General features: G+C 39.8%; 2 protein-coding genes across 2 annotated transcripts in view; one reads left to right on the forward strand and one right to left on the reverse strand.

The window, feature by feature from the left end:
• Positions 1-15,119, forward strand: part of FBXL13 (F-box and leucine rich repeat protein 13) — a gene marked incomplete at its 5' end in the record, with an annotated part of 59,036 nt that extends 43,917 nt beyond the window's left edge. Inside the window, 6 exon segments of the mRNA XM_071422050.1 lie at positions 1,626-1,702; positions 3,181-3,374; positions 7,077-7,166; positions 7,169-7,241; positions 14,960-15,068; positions 15,070-15,119. Coding sequence (XP_071278151.1) covers positions 1,626-1,702; positions 3,181-3,374; positions 7,077-7,166; positions 7,169-7,241; positions 14,960-15,068; positions 15,070-15,114 — 588 coding nt within the window.
• Positions 15,120-16,945: 1,826 nt separating this feature from the next.
• FAM185A (family with sequence similarity 185 member A) overlaps positions 16,946-25,743 on the reverse strand; it is a 37,234-nt gene continuing 28,436 nt past the window's right edge. The window contains exon 8 of the mRNA XM_071423976.1: positions 16,946-18,018. Coding sequence (XP_071280077.1) covers positions 17,903-18,018 — 116 coding nt within the window. The 3' untranslated portion in view covers positions 16,946-17,902. The remainder of the gene's footprint in view (positions 18,019-25,743) is intronic.

Raw genomic sequence — 25,743 nt, forward strand, 5'->3', positions numbered from 1 at the left:
TTGTATTTTACTTTGTATTTCCAAACAGTATGAGAAATAAACACTAGCAGGTAACTTTACAGTAGTAGAAAGAACATCTATCTTGTTAGGAACTGACATCCAAATAAGAGCACTTGTTTTTGTAACTGAGAATTGTTCCTAACTATATATAACAGAAATGCTTAAATAATATATTTTTAATGGTCTCAATTTCATGCCCATAAACAGTTGCAGATCATAAGGCTGCAGGTACAGCCAATGCCATCACATAATCCCAGTCCTCAGCTTCTACCGTTTTTCCATTACAAATCTTCAACATCCACCATTTTATAGCCATATATTGTAAAAATGAGTCAGTTGTTGTACCACAAGAGCTACATCTGGATTGGATCTTGTTGCTCAATGTACACGTCAGGCCATTTGCTTCTCTAGGAATAATTCTGACTCATCTTTCATGAATGTTCTGTGTAAAGATCCATGTTTTCACTAATGACCAAGTATGTGCATCTTGTGTACCTCATGGAAAGTCGTGTGGTGCCAGTGCTGCTGCTCTCAGAGGGGAATATTCACTTCTGTGTTGTGCTATGCTCATGGCCAAGAAGCTATTTCAGGTGTCTCATTACACAGAGGAAATAAAAAAAAAGACTGTTAAAAAGAAGGGTTTCTGCTTTCCCTGGGTGCCAAATGAATTTGAACTTTTTTGAGGAAAAAGCAGCAGCAGGGAGCACATGTGGGAGTTGCAGAAGCCCCGTTTTCATGGATCTAGGGAAGGCAGGAGAGAGAAGAGGAGATACAGAGTAACTCAAAACAAAATAAAAAGTCATTTTTGGAAATTGAATCAAAGGATATGATTTTATGGAAAATTTGCAGAGGGTAATTCCATTGTAATCCCACTGCCTGTTCCTAGGTACTATAACAGAATGTAAACACTTATGAGATCCCATATTTTGAAAACAGGATCCTTGTTCATTCATAATTCAGATGACGCTCACTTAATGAACAGCAATTTAGTATTTGACCTTTTCATTGATGTTTGTGTGTGTCCTTAGGCCTTATTTATGCACAATTAAAATTGTGCAATTAAGTTGGAAAATTATGTTTTCTTCATATGACATTTGACTTTTTATAGTGACTAAATGTCTTGTAAACATAATTTACCCTCACATCCTTGTCTGTTATTTTCTCTATAGATATATAACCAGGGACACAGAGATGAAGTGAGCAAACAAAGCTCCATCTCTTTTGATTGCAAATATAATTTGAATGTTATTTGCAAAAGCATGTAGGGGTAGACCAAAAGTTAAGAGTAAATTCAGAACCTAACTTTGAAGGATATTTTAAATAAGTATGTAGAAAAGCTATGCTAGTAAAAACAAGATAAACATATCTAACAGGCATTGAAATCTTGGCTTCACCTTGTGTTACATACCCTAGCTGAGAATGTAGTGATTAAGTCATCACATCTGAGGCCTAATTCTGAAAGGATTGCAGTTTCTCTTGCACATGGATGAAAAACATTTAGTTGCTGGGTGTAGAATGTTTCTGTATTACAGGTGAAAAGCAGCCCATAAATCCAAAATTGAAATAGGAACGGTAGAGAAGCCAATTAATAGAGATTCTGAATTTTCCACTTTAACCAATCCTAGATTCAAACACTGACACTTCCAATATTTTGTAAAACAAAACAAGGACCCAAAGCTGAGAAAAACTGCCTTGATATAGCGTACCAATAGACAAAAAGAAAATGAAACCAGAGTGAAGATATGGACAAAAATCTTAAAAGTACAGTCTATGAAACAAATTTCAGATCTGATAGGTTTCTTTGCATCTATTTAGGTAAGACTTATGAAAATCACACAGAAATACATAATCTTTTGTCATAATAAAAATAATATTTTCTAGTGATCAGCCCTGTGTTATTGTGTGAGTTCCTATGTAACATAAGGAAAAATTAGCTGTGTGTTAGTGGCTGATTACTGCAGAGGTAATTTTGTCAGAATATATATAATATAAATATAAATATATATATAAATATATAAATATAGTTATATATAAATATATAAATATAAATATATAATATTTGTGCATAATAAATACATGCATTTTTGTGTATGTGCACACATTTTATTTATCCATGTGGTGCTTACTCTTTTTACCTCAGGACTAATTCTTGAAAGCTTTGAAAAGATTCATGCAACCAGTGGTTTTTATTCAGTATACTATATGTACTTCTTTGTTCTCCCTGTAGAGGTAGAATTGCTATTGCAGCAAATGACAAATTACTCTGGCCTAAGGCCAAGATTAGCAGGCTGGAACCTTGCTCAGTGACACATTGAAGGCTTCTCACCAGGGTTTGAGGCTGGACATGACAGAAGAGGAGAGATTCTGACTGAAGATAAACCTCTGGTAGAGCTGCAGGCTGTCCTGTGATCCTAAATGTGATTTTAAGCAACTCTTTCCAAGAGGTTTCCAGAGAAGGTTTCAGTAGAAGGTCTAACTTCTCTTTGTAAGCCTAGAAATGATGGTTTTCAGGCTTGGAAAACACTCAGGCTGAAAGGTAAAAAAGTTTTGGAGTGCAAAGGAGAAAAGTGTACTTTAAGAATCCAAGTGACCTTTCACAAGAGTTCCATTGTTATTTTCCAAGACTGTCTGCTTTACAGAATAGATGAAAAAGCTAGTATTTGAGTTATAAAGGTTCTGGAATTGGAGTCAGTAGTGCCTGCACATATTTTTTCACTCTAAAAACAAGGATAGAAATTGTAGTCAACCAGTATCACAGTTAACTGGCCTGAACTCCACAGAGCAAATCAGAGCCCAGAACTCTTGAGTGACAGTCCTGAGGTTCTTACCCATTCCCTTCCAAAAAAAAAAAAAAGTGATTTATACAGATACAGTTTTCTGTTCATTTAAAAGAGAAGAAGAAGAAGTTGTTATGCACAAAAATGGGCATTTGCAGAGAGCAATAGAATGAATTTATCTGGGCCTGGTTCTCTAAGATCAACATTTTACGTTCTGGGTTGTGCTCAATTTAAAGAACCCAAATTCAACATGGTTTAATACATACAGAGGAACTTACATAAATGTTAGTCTAATGAACCCACAGTATAACATATAAAAAACTGAAAATAGCCCCTTAATGCATTTCTTCTTCTTCTAGTGACATTCCCAGTCAATGGCAGAATGACTTCATTACTAATGAAGGGTACCTAGAGAACTGAAGTGTGGGAAGTGGATCAAAGGATTGATGCACAAGCATTTAATTGAGTTCTGCAAGGGCACAGAATACCTGGAACACTGCCATGTCTCTTACTGCCCTCAGCTGACAGATGAAGCTGTGAAAACAATGGCATTTCACTGCCACAGACTGACATCTCTCAACATAGGAGGTTGCCCAAAGGTATGGACAAGAAATAGGGTGACAGTTCTGGGATTGCTATTGCAAAGAATTGCTTACTATTTCATCCAGAAATTTGACCTGCTGGCATCATTCAACTGCTTTTCTGGGAGTTTTAAGATTTGAGACTTGCCTCTTGGGAGTATTTGGCATTTTCTAATGGTTGCAGGTACAGTATAAAGGTGTCCACACTGTATCAGCTAAAAGTTTTTCTCTCCAGGACTTGATGTCTAAATAAGGGTGAAGAGAGAAGAGCTTTCACATTATATATCACTTCCTGCAAATACTCTCCCAGGTTCTGGTGTTTTGGGTGCTTTGAAAGGATTCTGGCTTTGTTTTAATTAGTCTTGATATTTTCATGCTTTTTTTCCCCCAGTTCTTTTTCTGAAGCCAGGTAAAGCCTAAACTGGGGCATTAGAACTTAACACCTGTTAAGTATGCATGGAAAGGCAGTGACTACTTTGAAATAAAAGTGCCTAAAACTGAAGCACTCAGGGTTGAAATGAAATTATTTAGATTAAGATTCATCTGCAGTAAAACTTAGTTCTTCTTTACCATGAACTTCTATTACAGCACTTTTGCTTCTTGTATTTTCTGTATAATTTCTTTTTGACTAAAGCCTGGCATCTCAATTATCTTTTTGCTGTATCTGAAATGTGTGCTCCCTTTTGAAATTCTGCTGTTATATCCCTTCCTTGTACTTTCTGACTTAATAGCTCTGGCTTTTGTACATTTAATTACTTATGTTGTTTTAATTTTTTTTAACAGCAAAACAAAATATTTGCCTCATTTTGAAAATAAGCATACAAACACAATTTTAAAATGCTGATTTCATTTTTTGTTTAAATTTCATGGGAAAAGTTATAATGTTGCTTCTGTCATTATCACATGGCAATGAACAAATTTATTACTACTTTTGGAAATGTTCATCTTGAACTATCCTTTAAAATGTTGCCACTTAGTGAACCAGTTTCCCTCATGTTTTCCCCATTGAAATGCCCATGTCCTATTTCCTTCCACAGTAAGTCTGCAGCCATTACTGGTCCCTGCCTTCTTCCTCACCAACACCCATCTCCATAACCCCTGAGTATTCTTCCAGTCCTCCACACATCCCCTCATTCCCTGCAGTGGCTGAACACAGCTCCTGCACAACAAATTTGAGATTATTTGACCAACTAATTAGCCAGCCCTAAATTTAGATATTCTCTGATCAAGTTGTTTGCCTTCCAAATGTGCAGAAGTTTCTCAGCCTCTAGGCCAAAGCTCACTGGCTGTGTTTCAGATCTGGGAGGCCACTCTCTATCTTATACTAGCCCTTGGCTTATATCTTACAGATATTACTGTACACCATTAATTATTATTTACAGGGGTCCTAATCTCCTGTGTCCTTTGGGTTTAGATAGATATTCAGCTATTTTTCCACAATGAAAGTGGTAATAGAAGTTGTGCACAGAGGTCTTCCCAAAGCAGTTGAAGTATGTAGTGCTACCATCAGTCCCATCTGCCCAGCACATGACACACCAACACAGGAAAACAAAACAAAACAAACACCATAAAATGTCAGTAAATACATTTAGGCTGGCAACTGGGAGATTTTTTGGTTATCTCAGCAGTGAATCATGAAAGAGCTTTCTGAGATGGGGCAAACTGTTAAGGAATGTTATTATGGCTCTTGGTAAGGGAATGGACTGGTCACATTTTGCAGTTCCTGCAAATGGGAAAAATGAGTCAACTCAGTGACCCAGTAATCCCCTTCCAACACTTTGTTCCTAGATGATATCTTTTCTTTAAACACTTATAAAGCCAATCTGTTAAATGCTAATACCCTACTATTTTCAGAAGAGAACATTGAGACTCTTCCATATAAACCTACCCATAAGTTTACAACTCTTTGTTTGACTTGAATCCAGCTTGCAGCTCCATAAAATGAGATGGGTACACCTGTGCATGTTAAAGCTAATGGGTCTTACAAATCCTTTGGCAAACTGTAGTGTAAATTGAGTGTATCCAGCTGCTAAGTAAAGAAATATTTTCCACTCAGAAACTGTTTAAAAATGGTCAGGAGATGAAAGTCAGAATGAACCTGTTCCAAAGGATATATGTTAATGTGTCCTGCAACATCTTATTTTTAAGAAAAATAGTTTAAAAATTAATATAGAAATATTAATATATAATAGAAAAATATTAAATTAACATAGACATATATGTACATTAAGAATATTTTGAATATGCTATGTAGGTTACTCTAAAATTAGAAGAGTATATCACTTTAATCCTATATTCTGAGGCAAATCAATTGTCTTTCAACAAACTCCAGTGACTTCAGTGGAGGTGCTGTGAATCTCCATGTCATGGTTCTCTATGCCTAAGGCAGCTACAAGTCATTTTGCAAATGCTGATTGTATAAAATATTCAGCAGTTCTGTTCTGAGCCTTATTCAGGGAATGAGCCTGATTCAAGGGTAATTCTTATTTCGTAGGGAAGAAATGAAGTTGCTGTGGGAAATATTCTACACATGAAAAAATACAGCAAGAACTGAAAATAAATCTCTGGTTAAATAAATTGGCCTTTTAAATAACTAAGTTCTGAAGATACAATAGAATGAACAATGAATTCTGTCATTCAGTCCTCTAAAGGGAATAGGATTCAGGGTATGACAAATGTAGATTTTTCTAAATGCATCTGATACCAGTTACTGACTTCAGAGTCAGCAACTTTTTTTAAAATAAGAATATTAATCTACTTTAAACTATTTTGATCTATTTATTAATCTATTGCAGATCTTAATCCTAAGCATATAAATAGATCTGGAATAAGCAAAGCACATGTACATTGCTCCATATACCAGGAGGACTGTCACAGTGTGCTAACTTTTTGTTCCACAACCCCAGGCCCCAGCTTTATCTTGCTGCCTTGTCCCTTATAGATTCTCATGAGATTGGCTGTTTAGTACAAGTGAAATCCTCATCTCTCTTTCTACCACCCCACTCCAGTGATTTTAATGAAATGTCTTAAACAGGTTTTTATTATGTTCTTTCTTGATTCTTGGTCCTGAATGAGCAAGGTAATTAAAGTATGTGCATAATGTATTCTTGAATGTTCCCATTGAGGTCAGTGGAGTAATTATTAGCTTCCATGGCTGCTTATGTACCTTGGGGACTGTGTGTCATGTTTTTCTCAAATGCATCTTCCAGCATTAATGGCAATGAGTATCAGTTCCTGAAAAATGGACTTGTGAGGTGAAACTAAGAACCTGTGCTTCAGAGCTAAAAAAAAACCAACCACACATTCAAAAATCTTGGTGTGAGACACTCATTTGTAACAGAGAACTGAGTTTAAAAAGTCATAAAGTGCATCCTCATAATTTAGAGAGAGCAATGCAATAGCACAAATAATAAATGCTTCTATATGCTGCATGCACATATATGGGTGGGAAAGTTAGACCATTCTCAGTAGGTGAAAAAAACCCCACAATATTTAAAACTAGACTGCAATCACAGTTAACCAATATCTAATATTAGAAAGTGACAGTTTCTGTGGAGCCTCTTGCAGAGAGTCAGAATTCTGCTGTGCCAGAAACCTTACTTCAATTTTAAAACATGCTTTTCCTACCAATCAGACACTAAAGTTGTGCTCTGGGCATTTTTTTTTTTCATCTATTCAATACTCTTCTAAATTCTGTATGTCTTGTTGGTTCATTCACAAATGATTGACACATGTATCCAACACTTGGCTGCAGCCTGCCATTATCTCCCCTTCTTGGACATCTCAGGTTGCATTCATCTTACTGACAATACCTGAGATATCTTTGGAAAGGCTTTGAGCAACTCCAGATTCTCATAACACTGTACTGTAGAAAAATTACCAAGAAAATATTTTCTAATCTCACTTCAGAGGAGGTTGTAAACCCCAAAACATGAGGTTCTTTTCTTCACTGGCATCATGGTGCCATGCTAGGGATCTGGCTTGACCCATCTAGTTTATCTAGGGGGTGTCCCTATTGGTGCCTTAGGACTCCTGTGGTGTGGCAGGGTTCTCTGCATGTTCCAGTGTCAGCCAGAAGTGAGCAGAGACACAGACTCTGTCTCTCTATGGCAGACAAAGTCCTCTTAGGGACGTTTCTGCTGGCAAAGGACACTTGGGAACATGAATGAGAAAACCAGGCTGGGATTAATGCTCTCAGCCATCTCCCTGTCCTTGAGCTCACACCAAGAGTCTGTGGGAGCCTGTTTCCCACCAACTGCATGTCAGTATATGGCAGTAGATTTGTGCCTGTGCTCAAAACACAGCACGGTTACAGCAAGGGAGTCAAGCTATGGTGCTGTGACCACTTTCCCAGTTTGTTTTTTACTGACCAACCTCTAAGAACCTTCTCTTAAAGTTCAATCTGATCTTCCCCTGACACAGCTTGTGCCTTGTCACTGGTCAGCACTTCCCCCTCAGCCTTCCCTTCTCCAGGATGAACAAGCCAATTGACATAAACTGTTCCTTGTAATTCTTGTGCTCAAGACATTTCACCATCTTGGTCACCTTTCTCTGGATGGTCTCTAATAGTTTAATGTCTTTCTTGCATTGTGATGCCCAACACTGCCCACAGCACTCAAGGTGAGGCCCCTAGTGCAGAGCAGAGCAGGACAATCCCCTCCATTGCCCAGCTGGTGATGCTGTGCTTGGTGTCACCAGGACACAGGTGGCCCTCCTGGCTGCCAGGGCACTGCTGGCCCATGTTCAACTTTCCATAGAACCAGACTCCCAGATCCCTTTCTGCAGGGCTTTTTCTGCAGCCTTACATCTCCCAGGGTGTATGTATAACCAAGTTTACCCCATCCCAGGTGAAGGATTGAGTATTTGCTCTTATTCAGTTTCATGCAGCTGGCAATTGCCCAGCTCTTCAGTCTGTCCTGAGCTCTCTGTAGCTCCTTTCTACCCTGCAGGGAGTCTTGTTTAGTATCATTGGCACACTTTACATTTAATTCCTGCATCCAGATCATTTATAAAAACATTACAAATTGAGCACTGGTATCTGGCCACTAACCTGATACAACCTCATTTACTGTAACCCTTTGAGCCAGTTGCTCACCCAGTGTATTATGGACTTGGCTGGAAAGTTTATCCAGGATACTTTTGGAGACAGTATCAAAAGCTCTGCTAAAATCCAAACCCACCATATCTATTGGCTTCCTTTGGTCAGCTAGGTGGATGACCTTGTCATAAAAGGAAATAAAGTTGGTTAAGCAGGACTTTCCCCCCCTCTTGAACCTATGGTGGCTGTGCCCAGTGGCTGCATTGTTCCAAATATTTCTCAGTTACTCTCAGAATAACCTTCTCTATACTTTTACCAGGCACTGAAGTGAGATTGGAAGGCCTGAAATTGCTGATGCCTTCCTTCTTTACCCTTCTTAAAAACTAGGAGAACTGAGTTGAGTCTTGTGAGTCTCAAAAGATGTGGATTCAATGCCCACCACCCTTCCATGGGGGTTAAGAGTATCACAGACCAGCCCCTGAGCACCTAGAACAGCACAGTGGCCAAACATGCCACAGGGCCTGAAACTGGAAAGGAACTGAAGTTTAGACATGGTTGATATATCTGAATAGATAACTTAATAAAATTTTATGAGAGTAAGAAATATAAAAGGCCATCCTATATACTCAGCCTGTAGCAGGAGAGCTCTAAGTGTACTTTAACAGGTCCTCTGTAAGTACTGTACTGCCTGCTGAGCCAGTCCAGGGTTTAATAGCTGCTTTAGAGACCACAGGACCAATACACATCCTTAATAACTCAAAAGGTATTTCCAGTGTGCTTCACACTTTCCAAATCCTCCTCTACTATTTCCCTGTCCTACCACAAACAATTCTGCTGTCATTGGTCTTATTTTCTTTACTTCTCTCAGATGTAGTTTTCTCAATGTCATCTCAGAAGTTTCTCCTTAAAATCTCTACTTCTAATTAAACACTTGTTAGATATAGAAAGTACTTTGAAAGATTGGTAGGCAACAGTAGTAATTGAAAAAAAAATAATTCAGATTCATTTAATCTCTTCATAATTTTCTGATTTACAGTTTTTCTCATCTTAAACCTCAAGGGTTTTTCTTTTATCTTCAGATTACTGTTGTTGACTTGTTCATTCTGTGACTTCATATTTCTGTTTAGAGCAGCAACAGTGTGCCAGCCCTTTCTGATTCTGCTTGCTTATCCATCTTCCTGTAGAACTGAGATGAAATGGGAACAGAAACTTGTGCAAATTCCAATTTGTGCTTGGTGAGCCATCACCAAGGAGCTGACATGACTTCTCAGAAACCCATTTGCATTATTCTGGCCTGGGATGACCCAGGATTTTGCCTCTGCCTAAGAGTCCCATGTGCAATGGGTTCTCCAAAGGTCTTGATTAAACTCTTCTGACCCAGCCAAGGAATTTCCCAACCAGTTATTTTTACTCTAAAGATAACCCTGGAGAGTTACACATCTTTGCAAAACAAAAAGGCAACCACGAGACACATGTCTCCACCCAGTGTTATCTTTGCCCTTTTTGTGATGTTTAGAACTAGGTAAACTTTGCCAGCTTTATTTTCTTGAGTTTCATTTTCTGGACAGTGGATGGTTTTTTTCCTTGCCAGCCTCAGTCTCTAACCCTTCACACCACTTATTCAGTGATAGGAAACTCCTATCCTCACCATCTGAGTCTGGGACCACACCTACAAGCTGGATTGATATGCAGAATAATGCAGTCCCAAACATTTTTTCCTTGTTCTTTCCAACAAGTCCAAAGAAATCCCGCCCTAGACCTTGCCAGGCCACAGAATATACTGGGAATGATATTCAGAAGATAAAAGTGAGTTCACAGCAAGATTCTGATATGTTCCACATCCTGCATGTTTCCCAGTTTGGGAAAATCTCTTTTTTTTTTTTTAATTGCAGTTCAAGGTCAGTATGGCAACGATGATAAAAATTTTATCTTCTGCCAATAACTACATCAAAAGCACAGTAAAATATGGCATGATTCTAGAGTTAGTTATCTTGCAGTAGCTTTTCAGCAACATCAACAGCAATGACAGTACTGTCACTGTCACATATTTCTATAAAATGATGTGTTTCTTTCACAACCTGTATGTTTTTAGTAATGAATGACAAGCAACAGATTGTCAAAAGAACTAAATCAAGCCTTAATTCTCCATTTTCAGCTAACTCTTAAAACCATATTCAGCTTAGATTTTCACAGAAGGTAAAGGCTGCTTTCAGGTGTAATTTATGTTCGGAGGATGTGAAACCGACATCGTAGAGAAATTTCATTCTCTGTTTAAGCAGATGGAAGAGGTCATCTATGTAAAAATCACATTCATCTGGAGAATTAAACATGCTAGTGGCTTAGGTTCTAAATAAGCAATAGAAGAAATATGTTTTTAGTTTAAAGTTGCCTTAAAATATCTGTGGCATAAAATACTACTTCATTGTTCCAAAGGAATTCCCCATTATTTATTGTTAAACACTAACCAGTCCTAGCAGACATTTCTTAATAGACTAAACCTTGCAAGTATTGAGTCATATCTCTTGTATTGTGCATATTATTTTTCTTTTTTTATTTTTACTGTTTTGATAGATTAAAATAGAAAACATGTGGAGCCACAAAGTTCTTCAAGTTTCAGTCCAATGCAACTTCATAGGAAATACTTATGGGCTTTCAATTGTTCATTCTTTCCAGTATCAGGTAGACTTTGAGATTATATTTGCCAACATACTGCCCTCCTTCCAGGTTTAATAAATATTAGAAGGAAAAAAAGGTCTGTGGCCTGGTATCCTGCTGCATATTTCTGTATCCAGAGGCCAATGACCTTTCAGTTAATCCAGTTTCTAAATGGCAGAAAGAAAGAATCATGGATAAGCTAATGTGGAAGTACATAGTGCTGGTGCAATTTATTTCTTCTGCTAGAGGAAAAACAACCTAACTCTCTGCTTTCTAAAATGTAGGAAAAGGTGCTGTCAGTTTGATTTGCTTAAGACTACTCTTTAAGAGTACAGGAAATCATACTGACATCTTTAGAGAAACATTTCTGTTCCCTGTAAAACATTCTGTGTTAACATTTCTAGATGCAAAATGAGAAAGGAAACATGTCATTGACAGAGAAGCCAGCTAGTCTTGTAATTTCCCCAAACTACATCTCATCTGTAACAATTTGGTTCCCCGAAAAGATCTTCCCCGAAAACTGTGCTATCAACAATTCCTCTTACAATGTTTGCCTTTTAAACAAAAATTACATTAGGTCTTAATAGTTACAATACATTTGACATTTGGAGAAGACTTTAAATTTTGTTTGGTTTTGTTGTTGTGTTTTGTAATGGATGCTGTTGGTTAGAAAGGAGATTCTGCAAGAACTCACAGAATTTCTTACATGTTATCCAAATATTCAGGTCTCAGTGCAGGAAAGATCCAACAAACATGGAACTGGAAATTAAGACTCCTACACACGATTTGGTAAAAGACCAACAACAATTACTCCTGTCTTCTGTTTAACAAGCAACAGAAATACAGTACTGTCCTCTCACTGACTGCAATTCTCCTTTTGGAAGTGACACAGAGGCTCCTGGAGTGCCATGTTTCAGCCACTGAATGCACATGAACTGGATGCCATACAATGATAAAACTACTGCAGCTGACATGCACCTCAGAATACTTCAGATCCTATGTAGACTTACCACATTTTGTAACCTGGAGCATGCCTGCAGAATGCTTCCTGCTTTTCCCATTAGCTCCCTGCCTCCACTTGCCTTATTTCTCCCGTACTTGTACTATGAACATTTCTCCCATGTTTGAGATTTTATTTTCCATTACTTTTACTATTGATTGCTTTCTGTAACCTCAGCTCACTAAGTTTGTTTTTTTTAAAAAAAATCTCTGCTTTTTATTATGATGGACCCAGTCAAAGAGGAACAGGCTCCCCAGGGCAGTGGTCACTGCCCCAGCCTGACAGAGCTCAAGTGTTTGGACAATGCTCTCAGGCACATGGAGTGACTTTGGGAATGGTGCTCTGCAAGGCTGGGAGTTGGACTTTATGATCCTGGTGGGTTCCTTCCAACTCAGCCCATTCTGTGATTCTGAAAAATTGCTGAGTTTTGGAATGGCTCAGGATTCAGACCATGTTGCAGAACTGTATTTCCCAGTTACCCCCTCTCAGTAAAATGGAGTCAAACTTTGGGTAAGGATTCAATTAGAGGTATTCCAGTGCTGCTCAAGCCCTGTGTTTGGGCCAGTACTTTTGTCTGACTTATACCAAGAAGAGATAGTTGTTTTGCCAAAGATAACTGTCATTATTGGCTGAAATACTTTTATTCATCAATTGGCTCATTTAAGACAGTAAGTAAATAAATAAATAAATAAAATAATCAGGCTCTCTCATAGCACAGTATATCTTAAATAAACAATCTTTTTACCATGTGTTGATGATTAATGAATGGCTGTTTCTGGCAAACCACTCAACTGTAGCTCCAGGCATGGGACATCATAAGTTTCCAAAAAAGTAGTAACAGCTCCCCTTATACATGCTTCAGACAGCCACTATACATTGCAGTTTCCATGAAAAACAGGAATTTGGACTTGGATGAGTTGATTTTTTATAGGTCAGAGCTTATAGCTCATATAAATTGTGCACACATTCCTCAATGGCACAGGCCTCCCTAATATAAAAACAGATGCAGCCTTGTGTTCATGTGGTTCATAGAGTGTGTCAGTGTTGGACATTTTATAAAAAAAATATCCTGCAGTGGTTGAAAACAAGCCCTTCTTGCTTCACTAATTCTGTCCCTTTTCCACTCCTGCCCACTTCCCTTTCCTGCTGTAGTGGTGCAAGCATCACAGCTGGGCACATCTGCCCCTTGTAACCATCTCCAGCATTTCCACTTTGGGAAACAAACACAAGAGCACTGTAGCAGCATTACTGACAGATAACAGAGCCCTTCAATTTGGATTTTTTTCCAGTATTGTCTGGATGCTGTATATTATATTTTTCCAGAGCTCAGGAGTTGGCCAGCAGGGAGAAAGACTGTCTTGATGTGGCTGTGACACACCAGATCAGGCTGAATCTCCTGGAGAGGATGGGAGCTGCAGAGTTGGCTCTTCCCCAGGAGCCCTGGAGTACCCAGCACAGGGGGAGGCTGGGCAGGAGGGTGCTCTGCTCAGCAGGACCAGGCTGGCAGCCAGCTCACACAAGGCATGGAAAGAAAGAGACATTCACAGCACTGCAAGTGGTGGGTTCCATTTCTTCAGCTTGGGAAGGTACTGAAAATTGCTGGGTTGACACTGCCAAAAAAGAAGGGAGAGTTGCTTTTCTTCTTTTTAGAGTGTCTCACTCAGGAGGCCTGATTTTCTCAAATTTTTATCTAGTTTGCTAGTTTTGTGCTCTAATTCTGCAAAAGGGCAGTGGCCACAAAATGTTGAGGAGGATCTGAGGGGTCATGGGTAGATTTGGGCATCACGGACAACTCTCTTCTGGTTCAGCTCTCACAGAAGCTGCAAAACAAAACAGCCTTGGGGTAGGTCCAGAGCCAGAGCCAGAGCATGCAGGAGCTCCACAAGGCTCCTGTAGCACTGCCCATTGTGTACCCAATTCCATTTCTGAAACAATACATGTTAAAAGATGTGGGTGACAGAAGATACCTACAGTAGAGAGGCTGGCCAAAAAACAAGCAGAAGGTGAAGGAGGAAAGGGTAAAAGTACTTGGAGGTGCCACAGACACTGGTTCAAATAGAGAAACAGAGGGACCTGCACAGTTACTACAGCCTTCCTACAGAGCCATGAAAAAACACCCTGGAGATGCTGTAATACCTTCAGGTGTAGCTGGTTTATTTATCTTGTTTGGTTTTATATTTTCTTCCAAAGACAATGTTATTATTGCAGTGGCATCACCCTCTCAGATCTGTGTTCAGGCAGATGCTGACACACTAGAGCAAGTGTGGATGAAGCCCACCAAGACCATTCAAGTGCTGGAGCATGTGACATGTGAAGAACCTTCAGAGAATTGCTTTGCTACATCCCAGGAGAAGATCTGAGATGGAGGAGACCTTATTGCTGCCTCTTACTCTCATCAGAGCATACAGAAGAGAAGACAGAGCCAGACCAGTGTCAAAGGTGCACTGATAGGACAAATGGCATATGGAAAATTCTGATCACTTTCTGATTACAAGGAAACTTTAATTTTTTAATCAGGAGGCTGGCCAAACTCTTGAAGAGGATCCCAGAGACTGTGCAAGCTTCATCTCTAAAGATATTCAGAACTCATCTGGCAAAGCCATGACTCACCTGGAATAGTTGGATACATTTAAAGCAGTATCAGGTTAAAACACTCTCCAGAGACCTCTTCCAACCTAATTCATTCTGTGACTCTATGACCTAACCAATTAACTTCCAGTTTCCTTTCCTCAACACCCTTATAATATTGATAGCTTTAGTTAAAGCAAGGAACTTTTCCTCATTAAACTGCTTTTAGTGTTCTTGTAAAAACAGCCTCTGAAAAGTTTTGTCATTATTATTTTTAAATATATGCTCTTGTCATTATTATTTTTATTTTTTCATTTTTATTTTTAAACTCTTGTTGCAGACAAGATGTCTTGGAATACACAGCTGAACTGGAGAAACAGGAACATAACAATGCTGACCATCCTTCCTGGCTTGGATATGACTGGGATGGTAACATAATCACCTTCACCAAAAAAACACAGATCAGAGCCTGAAAAAACAAATTCTTCAAAATGAAAAATGAAGAAATTGTGCAGCATCTCTACAGTTCAAGGGTTTTTCTCTAGAGCATGAAAAGACCACTGTGTTATTTTTTCTTAAAACTAATCACACTTTAATAAAAGGCCATTTGTTGCATTAGTAAGGAAGCATAGCAAATCTTCTCACAGGAGTATGAATGCCTTCAAGCAAGACAGCTGCACTCAGACAGCACTGCTAACTCTCAGATGTTGATTCAAGCTGTCTTCATCTTTCAATAATGAAAGTTTTTGTAGTCCCGTGCAGAGTAAGCAATGAATAAATCTGCATGTGTTGGAGGATTTGTTTGCCATGAAGGTCCTCTCCAGGACATCAACACTGTGACCCCCCAGAGCACTTCACACTTGATGTGGCAGGTACCCATCAAGTACAGCCTTCCTGAGGAGAGGAGAGCAGTGAGTAGGCAGTGACTGCAGGTTCTTTAATGCACAACTACACCCAAGCATTTAAGCACAGTTCTCCACTTCTCAACAGCCACTTGTGCACCCAGAGCCCTCATTCTCATAAAAGCCTCTTGGGCTGAGTCCAGCTCTCTGAACAACCTCATGTTTGTGTCTGCAGGTCTGAACTGTGGGCTGGCTGGCAGCTGAGAGACCAGGAGAACCAAATTAAAGGGCGGCCAGATGAAAAAAGTGTTTGAGTATAAATTTGCTCCAGTTACAAGAATGTCTTCTCATCAAATGCACAAAAAAAAGATATATGGGCACACAAGGGGTTTGCCATTCAAATTCTAATTGCTGATAACCTAGTCATCTTCCCTTGTCTAGAGATAAATACAGTTTCACCTCATTAGAGCAGAACAAGACATTGTTCAATGCCTTTGGGGAAACTCATAAGGAAGGGTTTGTCCTCCTTCAACTCATTCTTGACCTTTATATTAACATTCTAGCTGGTCTCAACATGTTTTAGCTTGGAATTAATATAATCAGTAGCTTTAGTGGTAGCACAATTTTTCTGCTGGCTGATTTAAACTTCTTTAAGCAAGTAACTAACAAGTCTGATGTTTAATTCCTGCTAGATTTAGAAAATTAATGAATTCAAAGTCTGAGTTTGCTTTCTTCTGAATATGGAACAAAGAACATGTTTTCTTACTATGTTCTCCCTTAAATTGCTGATGCAGCAGTCTCAAAAAACACAACCTTAATCTCAGAGGCTGACAGTCTTTGTATTTCAGGTGAATAATGGGACCATTAAATGGATCCAATCTTGTGAAGTACCTACTAGACTATTTTCATGTGGTGTGAATTTTGAGGTACTTTTTTCACTTTGGCTGCAGCAGGGCATAGAAAACATTAGTTTCAAATATTTTTCTGGATATCCAAAACCATTATAATTTATTAATTTTATAAATTTTAAAAGTTTAATAATAACTCATACCTAGTAATATTGCAATGCCTTTAGTAAAACTATTAGAAACGTTTTATATATTACTGTTTATATTAAAAATACATATAATTTGTCATATGCATCCTGCCCACCTCATCCCAACAAGCAGTACACAGAACAATAAACAGGAAGGGGAGTTTTTAACCTCCCTGAATTACAGCAGATATGCTGCCCTTGACTCTTGAAGTCCATTAGCCAGGGGCAATTATATCTCCTGGGGAATCCTGTGGCAAAAGAAGTTAATTTCATAATGTACCATTATGCCTTAAAGAGCATACACATATATACAAAACATAAAGCCTGACTGGCAGTCTGAATTCTCTCCTGCTCCTCACCATCCCCTCAGTTGGCAGGGATTCTGAAATTTCAGCTCCAAACCCAAATTTCACTACTGCTTCTATAAGGTGCCATAGAGATGCATGGAAAGGCTTTTAAAAGCTGCATTTACTTTGCTGTGTGCTTGTTTTACAGTAACACAGAACCCTCCACAAAATCAGACCTGCCCTTGTGCAGCTTTACCTGCTTCCCTCACCTCCCTCTCTGCCTCCCAGGAGCTTTGCAGGACAGGGCTCTCAGTCCCTGCAGACAGAGCAAACCAAGAGATTCCAGCTCTCAGTCCAAGGGAACACGTCCCTCCTAGGGCAGCTTCTCCTGCAGGGGAATGCTCAGGTGGAGGAGTGCTCCTCCTTGAAATCAGCCAGATCCATGGTACTTTTATTTATTTTAAAAGTTTTTTCTTTGCAGATGAGCAGTGGTAGACAGAGCTGGAGTTCTTCTTTCTATCCACAAACCAGAGGTTCAGGATGACACAGAGCAAGTTCTGCCATTTCACAGAAGTATTTTTACACTGTAAGTACTCATCACTCAGGCAGAAACTGCTCAGGGTTCAAACACCAAATAAGAAAACCACAAAAGAACCACACTGAAAGTGATTTTTTCCTATCCATGATACAATTTGGTTGAAGAACATTCTCTGCATTTTGCATAAACCAGTAGAATTCCCACAGTATTGAGACATTTAATTTAGAAGTAAACAGAGCTTGCAAAGCATGGCATCTTGGAATTGTTGAAAATGCTTTTTAAAATTTTTAAATGACAATTCCAAACTTTTGCTTGAAAGCTATCAGCTTTTAAACTGATATGGTAAGTGGGTCAAGTTACATGAATTCTGAATATGTAAGATCATCTCATTCCTAAAAGGCACTAAAAGTAAACCAGACTGTTTAGTACCAGCACTGTCACAGGCAAATCTTGGGTTAAAATTCTCTCATTTTTAATAGTTTCTCTTTCATATTAAAAATATTCATCCAAAAGTTTTAATAATTTTACAGAAATGTTCCTTTGTAGTTTCCTGATTTAATCTCTTTGGCCTATTTCACCTTTAAGAACTCTTCAGCTTGACAGACTGGATCCAGCTTTGGCTTTTAAGACACACTTTGCCATTTTGTGTGTCAGCCTTAATCCATTTGTCTGTTTCATCCCTTTGATTCATGTGACCTGGAAAAGAGAGTTGTCTTAGTTTAATTTGACACACAGTAAACATATCATCTTCACATTGTCATTTTTTTACAAGCTCCCTGGAAGCACTTTTAGCCCTTTGATTTGGTAGAATTTGTGTACTTTTAACAGAGACATTTCCTTCTTGATACAGTTTTTTTTTTTTTTTACATTAATCTGATTTCCCACAATATATCTTTACAATAGAACAGTGGTTTTTATTACATAGTACTGCACTTTTCATTCTAAGCTAAGAAATGTGTTATGGTGGGTTGACCCTGGTTGGATGTCAGGTACCTACCAAAGCCACTCTACCACTCTCCTCCTCAAATGAACAGGCCAGAGAAAGCATAACAAGAAGCTCATGGATCAAGATAAGGACAGGGAGAGTTCAATCAGCAGTTACTGTCACAGGGAAAACAGACTTGACTTGGGGAAAAATTAATTTTATTTATTCCAAATCAGCTCTGAGAAGGATAATAAAAAATAAAGCCAAATCTTAAAAACATATCCCACTCACCCCTCCCTTTGCTCCAGGCTTAATTTCACTGCTGATTTCTCTACTTCCTCCCCACCAGAGGCACAGGGGGACAGAGAATGGGGGTTTTGGTCAGTTCACACATCATCTCTGCCACTCCTTGCTCTGCAGAAGGAGAGCTCCTGATGCTCTTCCCCTGCTCTGCCATGGAGCCCTCCACAAGCTGCAGGAGGATCTCTGCAGCCCTGCACACTCCAGGGGCTGCCCCAGGGGAATCTCCTGCCCCTGCTTCTGCACTGGCCTCCACATCAGCAGGGCTGTTTCTCTCACATGTTTTCACTCCTTTCTCCAGCTGCTGTGGGATTTTTCCTCTTTAACTGTGTTATTCATCATCACTGATGGGCTCAGCCCTGGCCAGTGGTGGGTCCATCCTGGAGCAGGCTGGTGCTGGCTCTGTAGGACACAGGGGAAGCTTCTGGCAGCTTCTCACAGAAGCCACCCCTAGAGCCCCTCCCAGTAACCCTGCCACACAAACCCTACAGGTACTGGTTTTCTCTGGGATAGGGTTATTTTTTCTTAATAGTAGCTAGGATGAACCATGTTTTAGATTTCTGCTGAAAACAGTGTTGACAATATATAAAATCTGTTATTTCTGAGTGGCCCTTTCACAGCATCAAGGCCTTTTCTTCTAATATTGCCCTGGCAGAGAGGAGACTGGGGGTGCACAAAAAGCTGGGAGGGGACAGAGCCAGGACAGCTGACCCCAAATGACCAAAGGGACATTCTGAACTGTATGGAGTCATGTTCTGTATCAGAGCTGGCAGGAGGAGGAGCAGGGGACACTCACAGTGACGGCATTTGTCTGACCCAGTACATGAGATACACTCCTGCTTTCCTGGGGATGGCTGAACACCTGCCTGCCCTGGGAAGTAGTGCAAGAATCCCTCATTTTACTTGGCTTTTGTGCACAGCTTTTGCTTTATCCATCAAACTGTCTTAATCTCAAAGTCTCTTTATCCCAACCATGACTTTTCTCACTTAGACTTTTCTGCTTGTCTCCCCCACCCCATGGTGGGGAGTGAGTGGTGACCTGGTGCTCAAGAGCCAGCTCTGGCTAAACCATGACTCTACATGAGATACTGATCTGGCTAAGTAATTTCAAAGATTTTAAGAGCCATGGTAAGACCTGATTGTCCAGATGCCCGGACATTTTGCAAGTATTACTGTTTCCTTATGATAATGGCCTAAAAAAAACCCCACAAGCCTGAGGTATCTGTCTCCTTCCAGGTTTCACATAAACTTCAGGCTGTATTCACAGTCATGCTCTAAAAAGCTCACTAACAAAGAAGAGAGTTCAACTCAGTCTCATTTTATAATCAAAAACCGGAGACCCAGAGAGAAAAGTAATCTTCCAAATTTATATTAAAGATTTGTGTCCATATTGGGAATTAAACTGGGATCTTTAAAGTGCCAAATCAGTGCCTTTATCACAAGATCAACCTTCACTTCAGTTTATCTTTACAAAATATCATTTATTATTACTTCAGTGTTCATTTAATTGTGTGAATTCTAAGTTTAGAATAATTTGAGCTTGGAATAGCAAGAGGGATGGCAGGGAAGCAGATTCTGAGCCAATTTTGCAAACATGCTCTGCTCTAACCTGTAACACAGCTGAAATTAAATTCTGGCCACAGCAAGAACAGTGGCAAAACTCCAACTGACATCACTGCACTGGTTTCCACAACTCAGGCCTGTGTGCCAGAACTTTTCAATAGCATTTCAGTGCTTTAGCAGCTCTAAGTGAGATTCATTTAAGTTTATGGGCCAAACCCACAGCAATTCACAACAGGCTGAGGTATGGTTTGGAAGCAGAGAGTTCTCAGAGAGGTCCAACAATGCCAGAGTCACTTCAGTGTCCCTTGTTATCAGACTACAACACGCCTTCAGGTGTCTCCATGGGGATGTCTTAATACAATTTCTGCACTCCTCATTGCTCCAGACAGCAGCAGTCTCAACCACACTCAGTGCCAGTGTCATGCCTACAGTAAAGCAGAATCCACAGATCTCTACTCATCATCTAATTGCAGACTTAAATCTGTGATGAATCACCAAGTTGGACAAATGTGTTGTATATGGAATCCATTAAAATTTGAAAGTTCAGTTCCTCAAAGCTTTCCTGAAACACTGATTTTCAATAGTATTGTATGAGAGAGTATAGAACAAAAACTAAAACAGAATCTGTCTTTTAAGCATACATAAAACATACTTAAAACATTTCATCAGTCTGGTTTTCAAACAGAAAACAGCCTCCAGGTGACAAGAAATTGAACCAACAAAGAAGTACAAATGAAAATTTCAGCTGATCCTTTAACAGAACTGTAGAACACTAAAAATACATCTTTTTCTCCAAGGGAAATGCAGGGCAGAGATCTATTTCCAGAATATTGGAGTGCTTGGTCCCAGTTCCTCTCTCTCTCATGTTTTTGTGACTATGGCTTGTACTTCTGTACAAGAAACAAACACTGAAGCACAGAATCAGTGCTGTAAATAGTTTCATGCACAGCTTACACCTTGGCAAAAAAGTTAAAGCAGAGTTTAGGGAGCACAGGAACAAATTTACAAGAGCCATTTTAAAGCTGAGTTTCTGTCTGAGCTCTGTTTCTCATTTTGGTTTTGCTATGTGAATGTAGAAAAAAGTTTTGTTCCTTATACTTCTGGAAATTTGCCTGTGAGGCAAGTATTAAGGTTATTAAGCCCATCACTAGTAGGAGGTTCAGTTATTTCCTATATTTGAATTCATTTGTGTATGAGGCACTAATCAAGCAACAAGGTTTAATTGGAGACCTTTTGATGACTGCTTTGGTCTTAACTGTACTCACTGCTTGTACTCTGAATACCATGAGAGCATGAGTGGATTTTGAGGAAGACTTTATTAGCTAGATTAAATCACAAAAGCACACAGCCTCCTGGACCGAGAATGGGGGGAGAGGTGAGGGAATTAATTTCAAAACCTACCAGCAGTCAAGACAGCAGCAGGAGTTCAGGAGAAGCCACAAACTATTATGCTGTGTGTACCTTTCAATTTAAAGCCCAGGAAAAAGGGGGTGGTTTTTCCCCACCCCAGTGTGTGGTGTTTAAAGAAGGTAACACCTTTGCAAAACTTTAGAGTCAAGTACTGACTGTTTATCTACTTGTCTTCCTGGAGAATGGAGGAGTTGAGAGCTCTATTTTCATAGCACAAAACATAAGAAGAGGATCATATTTTAAGTGTTGTTCATTGGTAGTGTTAGGACTGTGGTATATATCAAAAGGTTGTGAACAGCTTGAGTTGAATGCAAGCTGAAACCAATAAAAATCTGTAGGATAGCATCTCATCTAATGTGTTTAATAAAAGTTGGATGAACTTTCTATTTGACTCGAAGGAATGTAATCTTTTCCAGATACAACCTGGGTCTTTGTTTATTTTTTTTAAGATATTGCTTAAGGATCAAGGCTTCACAGAGGGCAGTGTGTAGAGGGACATTATAAAACAAAGCTCTTCCCACTCAATTCTAGTGGCCAAGAGTCAATAAAAACTGCTTCTAAGAAAGAAGGAGAGTTCTGAAGTGCCTGGAGAACAGACTAAACAGGGGGGGCATGACAGCAGAGAGTGTTACTCCTGGGATTGAACTGCAATGCTGACTGCAACAAACCCAAGACAGCTGCACAGTGGGAGCACTTGTGCAGCTGGTAAGCTTCAGATAAAACCTGGAGTTTCAGCAGACTGACATAATACAAGCTCTTTCACTTATTTCCCTTTTAAAGGCAAGTTGCTTGTCTCATGTTATTCACTGCCCCTTCAGCTGTGTTTGTATTCAACCCTTGAACTCCAGGCAGCTAAAAAACACAGACATTACCTTGGAGTAAGCAATACAGAATTTCTCATAATGAAGACTCTTAACCACATCCATCCACGTGCTTTGTGCAGGGTACAAGAGACTGATGCAGTCAGCACCCTCTGGCACATTGGTCTTAAAGCAATCCTAAAGGGAAGGCCACAGCATTCCATAGGCTGCTCTCCCAGTACTACTGTGTGAGGGACCACTGAGGGAACAGTGAGAGGTGATTATTCCTGATGGCAGGAAACATCTGCCTAGATCCCCTTTGCTCCAGCAGGGAACATCAGGCAGATGTCAAAGTTGTAATATTTCAGTGCATGCCTGAGTGAATGACTGTTGTAAGGAGAAAGGTGCTTCTCACCACCACCTATGGGGAGAACCAGGCAGGATGAGAAGACCTGAAGCATGTTAGTAAGAGAAACCTGAGAAGTCAGAGATAGGACAGAAGTGTCAATGTCCATCTTTTCAAAGGAATCTGGTAATTACAGACAGGCTGACTCTCCAGAGGCACAGCAAGGCCAGCTAAGAAGTTCTGCAGTACTAAAGGAATAACTGGATACTTAACTCATAAGGTAGAGGCAATGTGAAAATGTTCACAGGGGAAAAGGAGTTAGAGGAGTCAATGGGGGATTTCCTCTGCATGTCCTGTTTACACACCTGAGGAAAGGCATGAATTAACATGGGAGATTTCTATTACCTGCAGGGCCACCAGAGGCATGGCTCAGGGGAACACTGCTCTCAGGTGGCTTAGCAAAGCTCTTGTGCTGTAGCCAGGATGGGATTAGTACCAAAACCTAAAAGTCCTGTTAACTGCTGCAATTGCTGTCATTCTGACAAGAACTGGGAGCAAGTATGTCTCAACTTGGGAGAAAACCAAAACTCCCAAAGCATATGCTCCTTGTGTAAGGACAGAAAACCACAGAGGTTTGCCCGTTGAGAAGGTAAAAACAGGGAGACAGAGTAATAACAGCAAACACCCACAGCCTCTGAGGAGCACCTGGGACATGGTGGGACATTTACCATGGAAACACACAGCTGCTGCAAACCAGATGAATTGCCTGCAAAGTTAAAAGACTCCTCTGCACCAAGCAGATGGCATCAGGTGAAAGGTTGCCACTGGATATGAACTTGGCACTAGGACTGGGGCAGGGATGGAGAAACATCCAAAATCAGGAGAGTCCCTGGCATCACTCAGAGATGAGATTTACATGGTTTATTTTCCAGACAATTAGGTTTGGAAATTGACACCATTTGCTACAAGGATTCAAATAAAGTCTCTGAATGACTGCAAGAGTTTTTCCACCAAGTCACAGTGGTCAACACACAAGTTGGCAACCAAAGTGGCTGAAGAGATTCCAGTGTCTGCATTTCATTTAGTCCCCATCCACCCACATGCCTGATAACCTTCCTTTGCTGCTGTGGAGTGGGTGGGAGCAGATGGTCACATCAACCTGAGACAAGAAAAAACTGGGCTGAAGCCTCTCCTGAGGAAGCACTGAATTTAGTCTGAGATGCTCACATCACCTGGTCTTCACAACCTGCAGTACTGACAGTCCTACTGCCCCCCAGACAAGTGCTACAATCAAGTTTACCTTGCTATTTAGATAAGTTTCCTTTACCATAAGGTCAAGTTATAAGTTTTAGTCCTATTGCCAGTCAACAGAACAATTTATTTCCTTATTTCTCTGTGGCAACTTCTTATGCACTAGAAAAATGCATCTTCTCTTCCCTTTATCTTCTGAGACAAAACCAGAACTTTTCAGTTTTCTCTTGTTAATCATGATTTTAGGACTCTGCTCACATGTTCTCCTTTAGAGACTCTACAGTTTCAAAGCACAGATACTCAAAACTGGACACATTCCAGCAAAGTATTACTAATGCCATGTAAAGCCAAGGGATTATTTTGAGTTTTACAGAACAATCATGTTAACATGCTGTTTGTTTTCAATGGTGTAACACTATTGTTTCCTGACATTAATTAAATATTGCTCCTCTCAGGACTACACAGGTAATTGCTCCTACCTTTGTACTTAGAACTTAACTTATTGGAAAATGGCCTAAAAAGCATGTAAATCAAAATTATATGAACTTTAACCTTGACCTTCAACATGTTTGCAACCCCTTTGACATATTCTAAGTTTCTTTTCTGCTTAAATATTTGATACCTTTTAGCCTCCTATTCTTTCTCTTACCACATGTAGTATCTATAGCTAATTACCTCCACAGGCATAAAATTTAAGAACACAGGCACACCTGTGAGACAGGGAGGAGGCAGACATTGAGCAGGAAGGGCTTCTCTTCTTGCCAGGGCAAAGAAAGAACACCTTGACATGATTACAATCAGAAATTACTGGAATTACTCAAGTACTGTAAAGGCAGCCAAACACTTCCACAGATGGAAGCTGGACCAGTGCTTAGCATGAACTCTGCTTTTGTAGCATTTCATTATAGCATAGATACTGCTTTCCAGACTGCCAATGGAAACAGATGCCTTGCCCTTGAAAATTACTTCAAAGAATAAAAACTCCCTGTCACTGCTCTCCAGTTCCCTCCCTTTTTCAGCAAGTGTCTCCATTTTGCAGGAAAGTCCCTTCTTTTCCTAAAAGAGCAAACCCATTTCCCACTGTCATCCCTCTGTCTCTGGAGCACTCACTCCAGACTTCCATCATCTTGCTTTCACTAAATCCCACTCTCTTCCCTGGCTGGCTGGCAAACCCTGGATGGGGGTGCTTGTGGGGCTGTGGTGCACTGACTGCCCTCAGGGTGCAACTGGAGGGTGATGGTGCACATGGAAACTGCTCCAAAGCAGCAGGGAAGGATTTCCTAGAGCAGCAAAGTGCAGGAAGAAGTGACTGTTGAGCCAAGAACTCTGCCCTGTCTTCCCACTGGACAGCCTTCTCTAACACATTCACATATTCCCAGAGGCAAGTAAAACTTCCTAAAAGGTCACAGTGCCTGTGGTATTCACATGAAAACTGGATTTTCTGAAATATCATCTGGTTTTAAACTAATCTTTGAACTCAAAAGCATAAAACTCCTAAACTGCCATGCTCTTGTGATACAGTTTTTAACCACTTGGCAAAGCTCCTCTTCACTGTCTATTTTACCTTTCTTCAGTCACAACAGCAGGACAGCTATGGACCTTGTACCTGAAACCTCAACAATGAATAATGGTCCCAGGATACAGAAATTGTATTAAATGATTTTCAATTATTTGAAAATCTACTTGTACAAGAAAATTACCAAATATCACCTTTAGGAAGAAGCAATTGTTGATAGTGAGGGATCAAGTGCAGAAAGAATACACTGTAAGGTAAAGAGAAATAGAAGGAGGAAGTATCTCTCTTTTTATGTAACACTGTAACTTCT

Source organism: Agelaius tricolor, unplaced genomic scaffold (assembly GCF_023055355.1).
Source record: "Agelaius tricolor isolate 1412-34295 unplaced genomic scaffold, bAgeTri1.0.p SCAF_3, whole genome shotgun sequence".
NCBI classification, from domain to species: Eukaryota; Metazoa; Chordata; class Aves; order Passeriformes; family Icteridae; genus Agelaius; species Agelaius tricolor.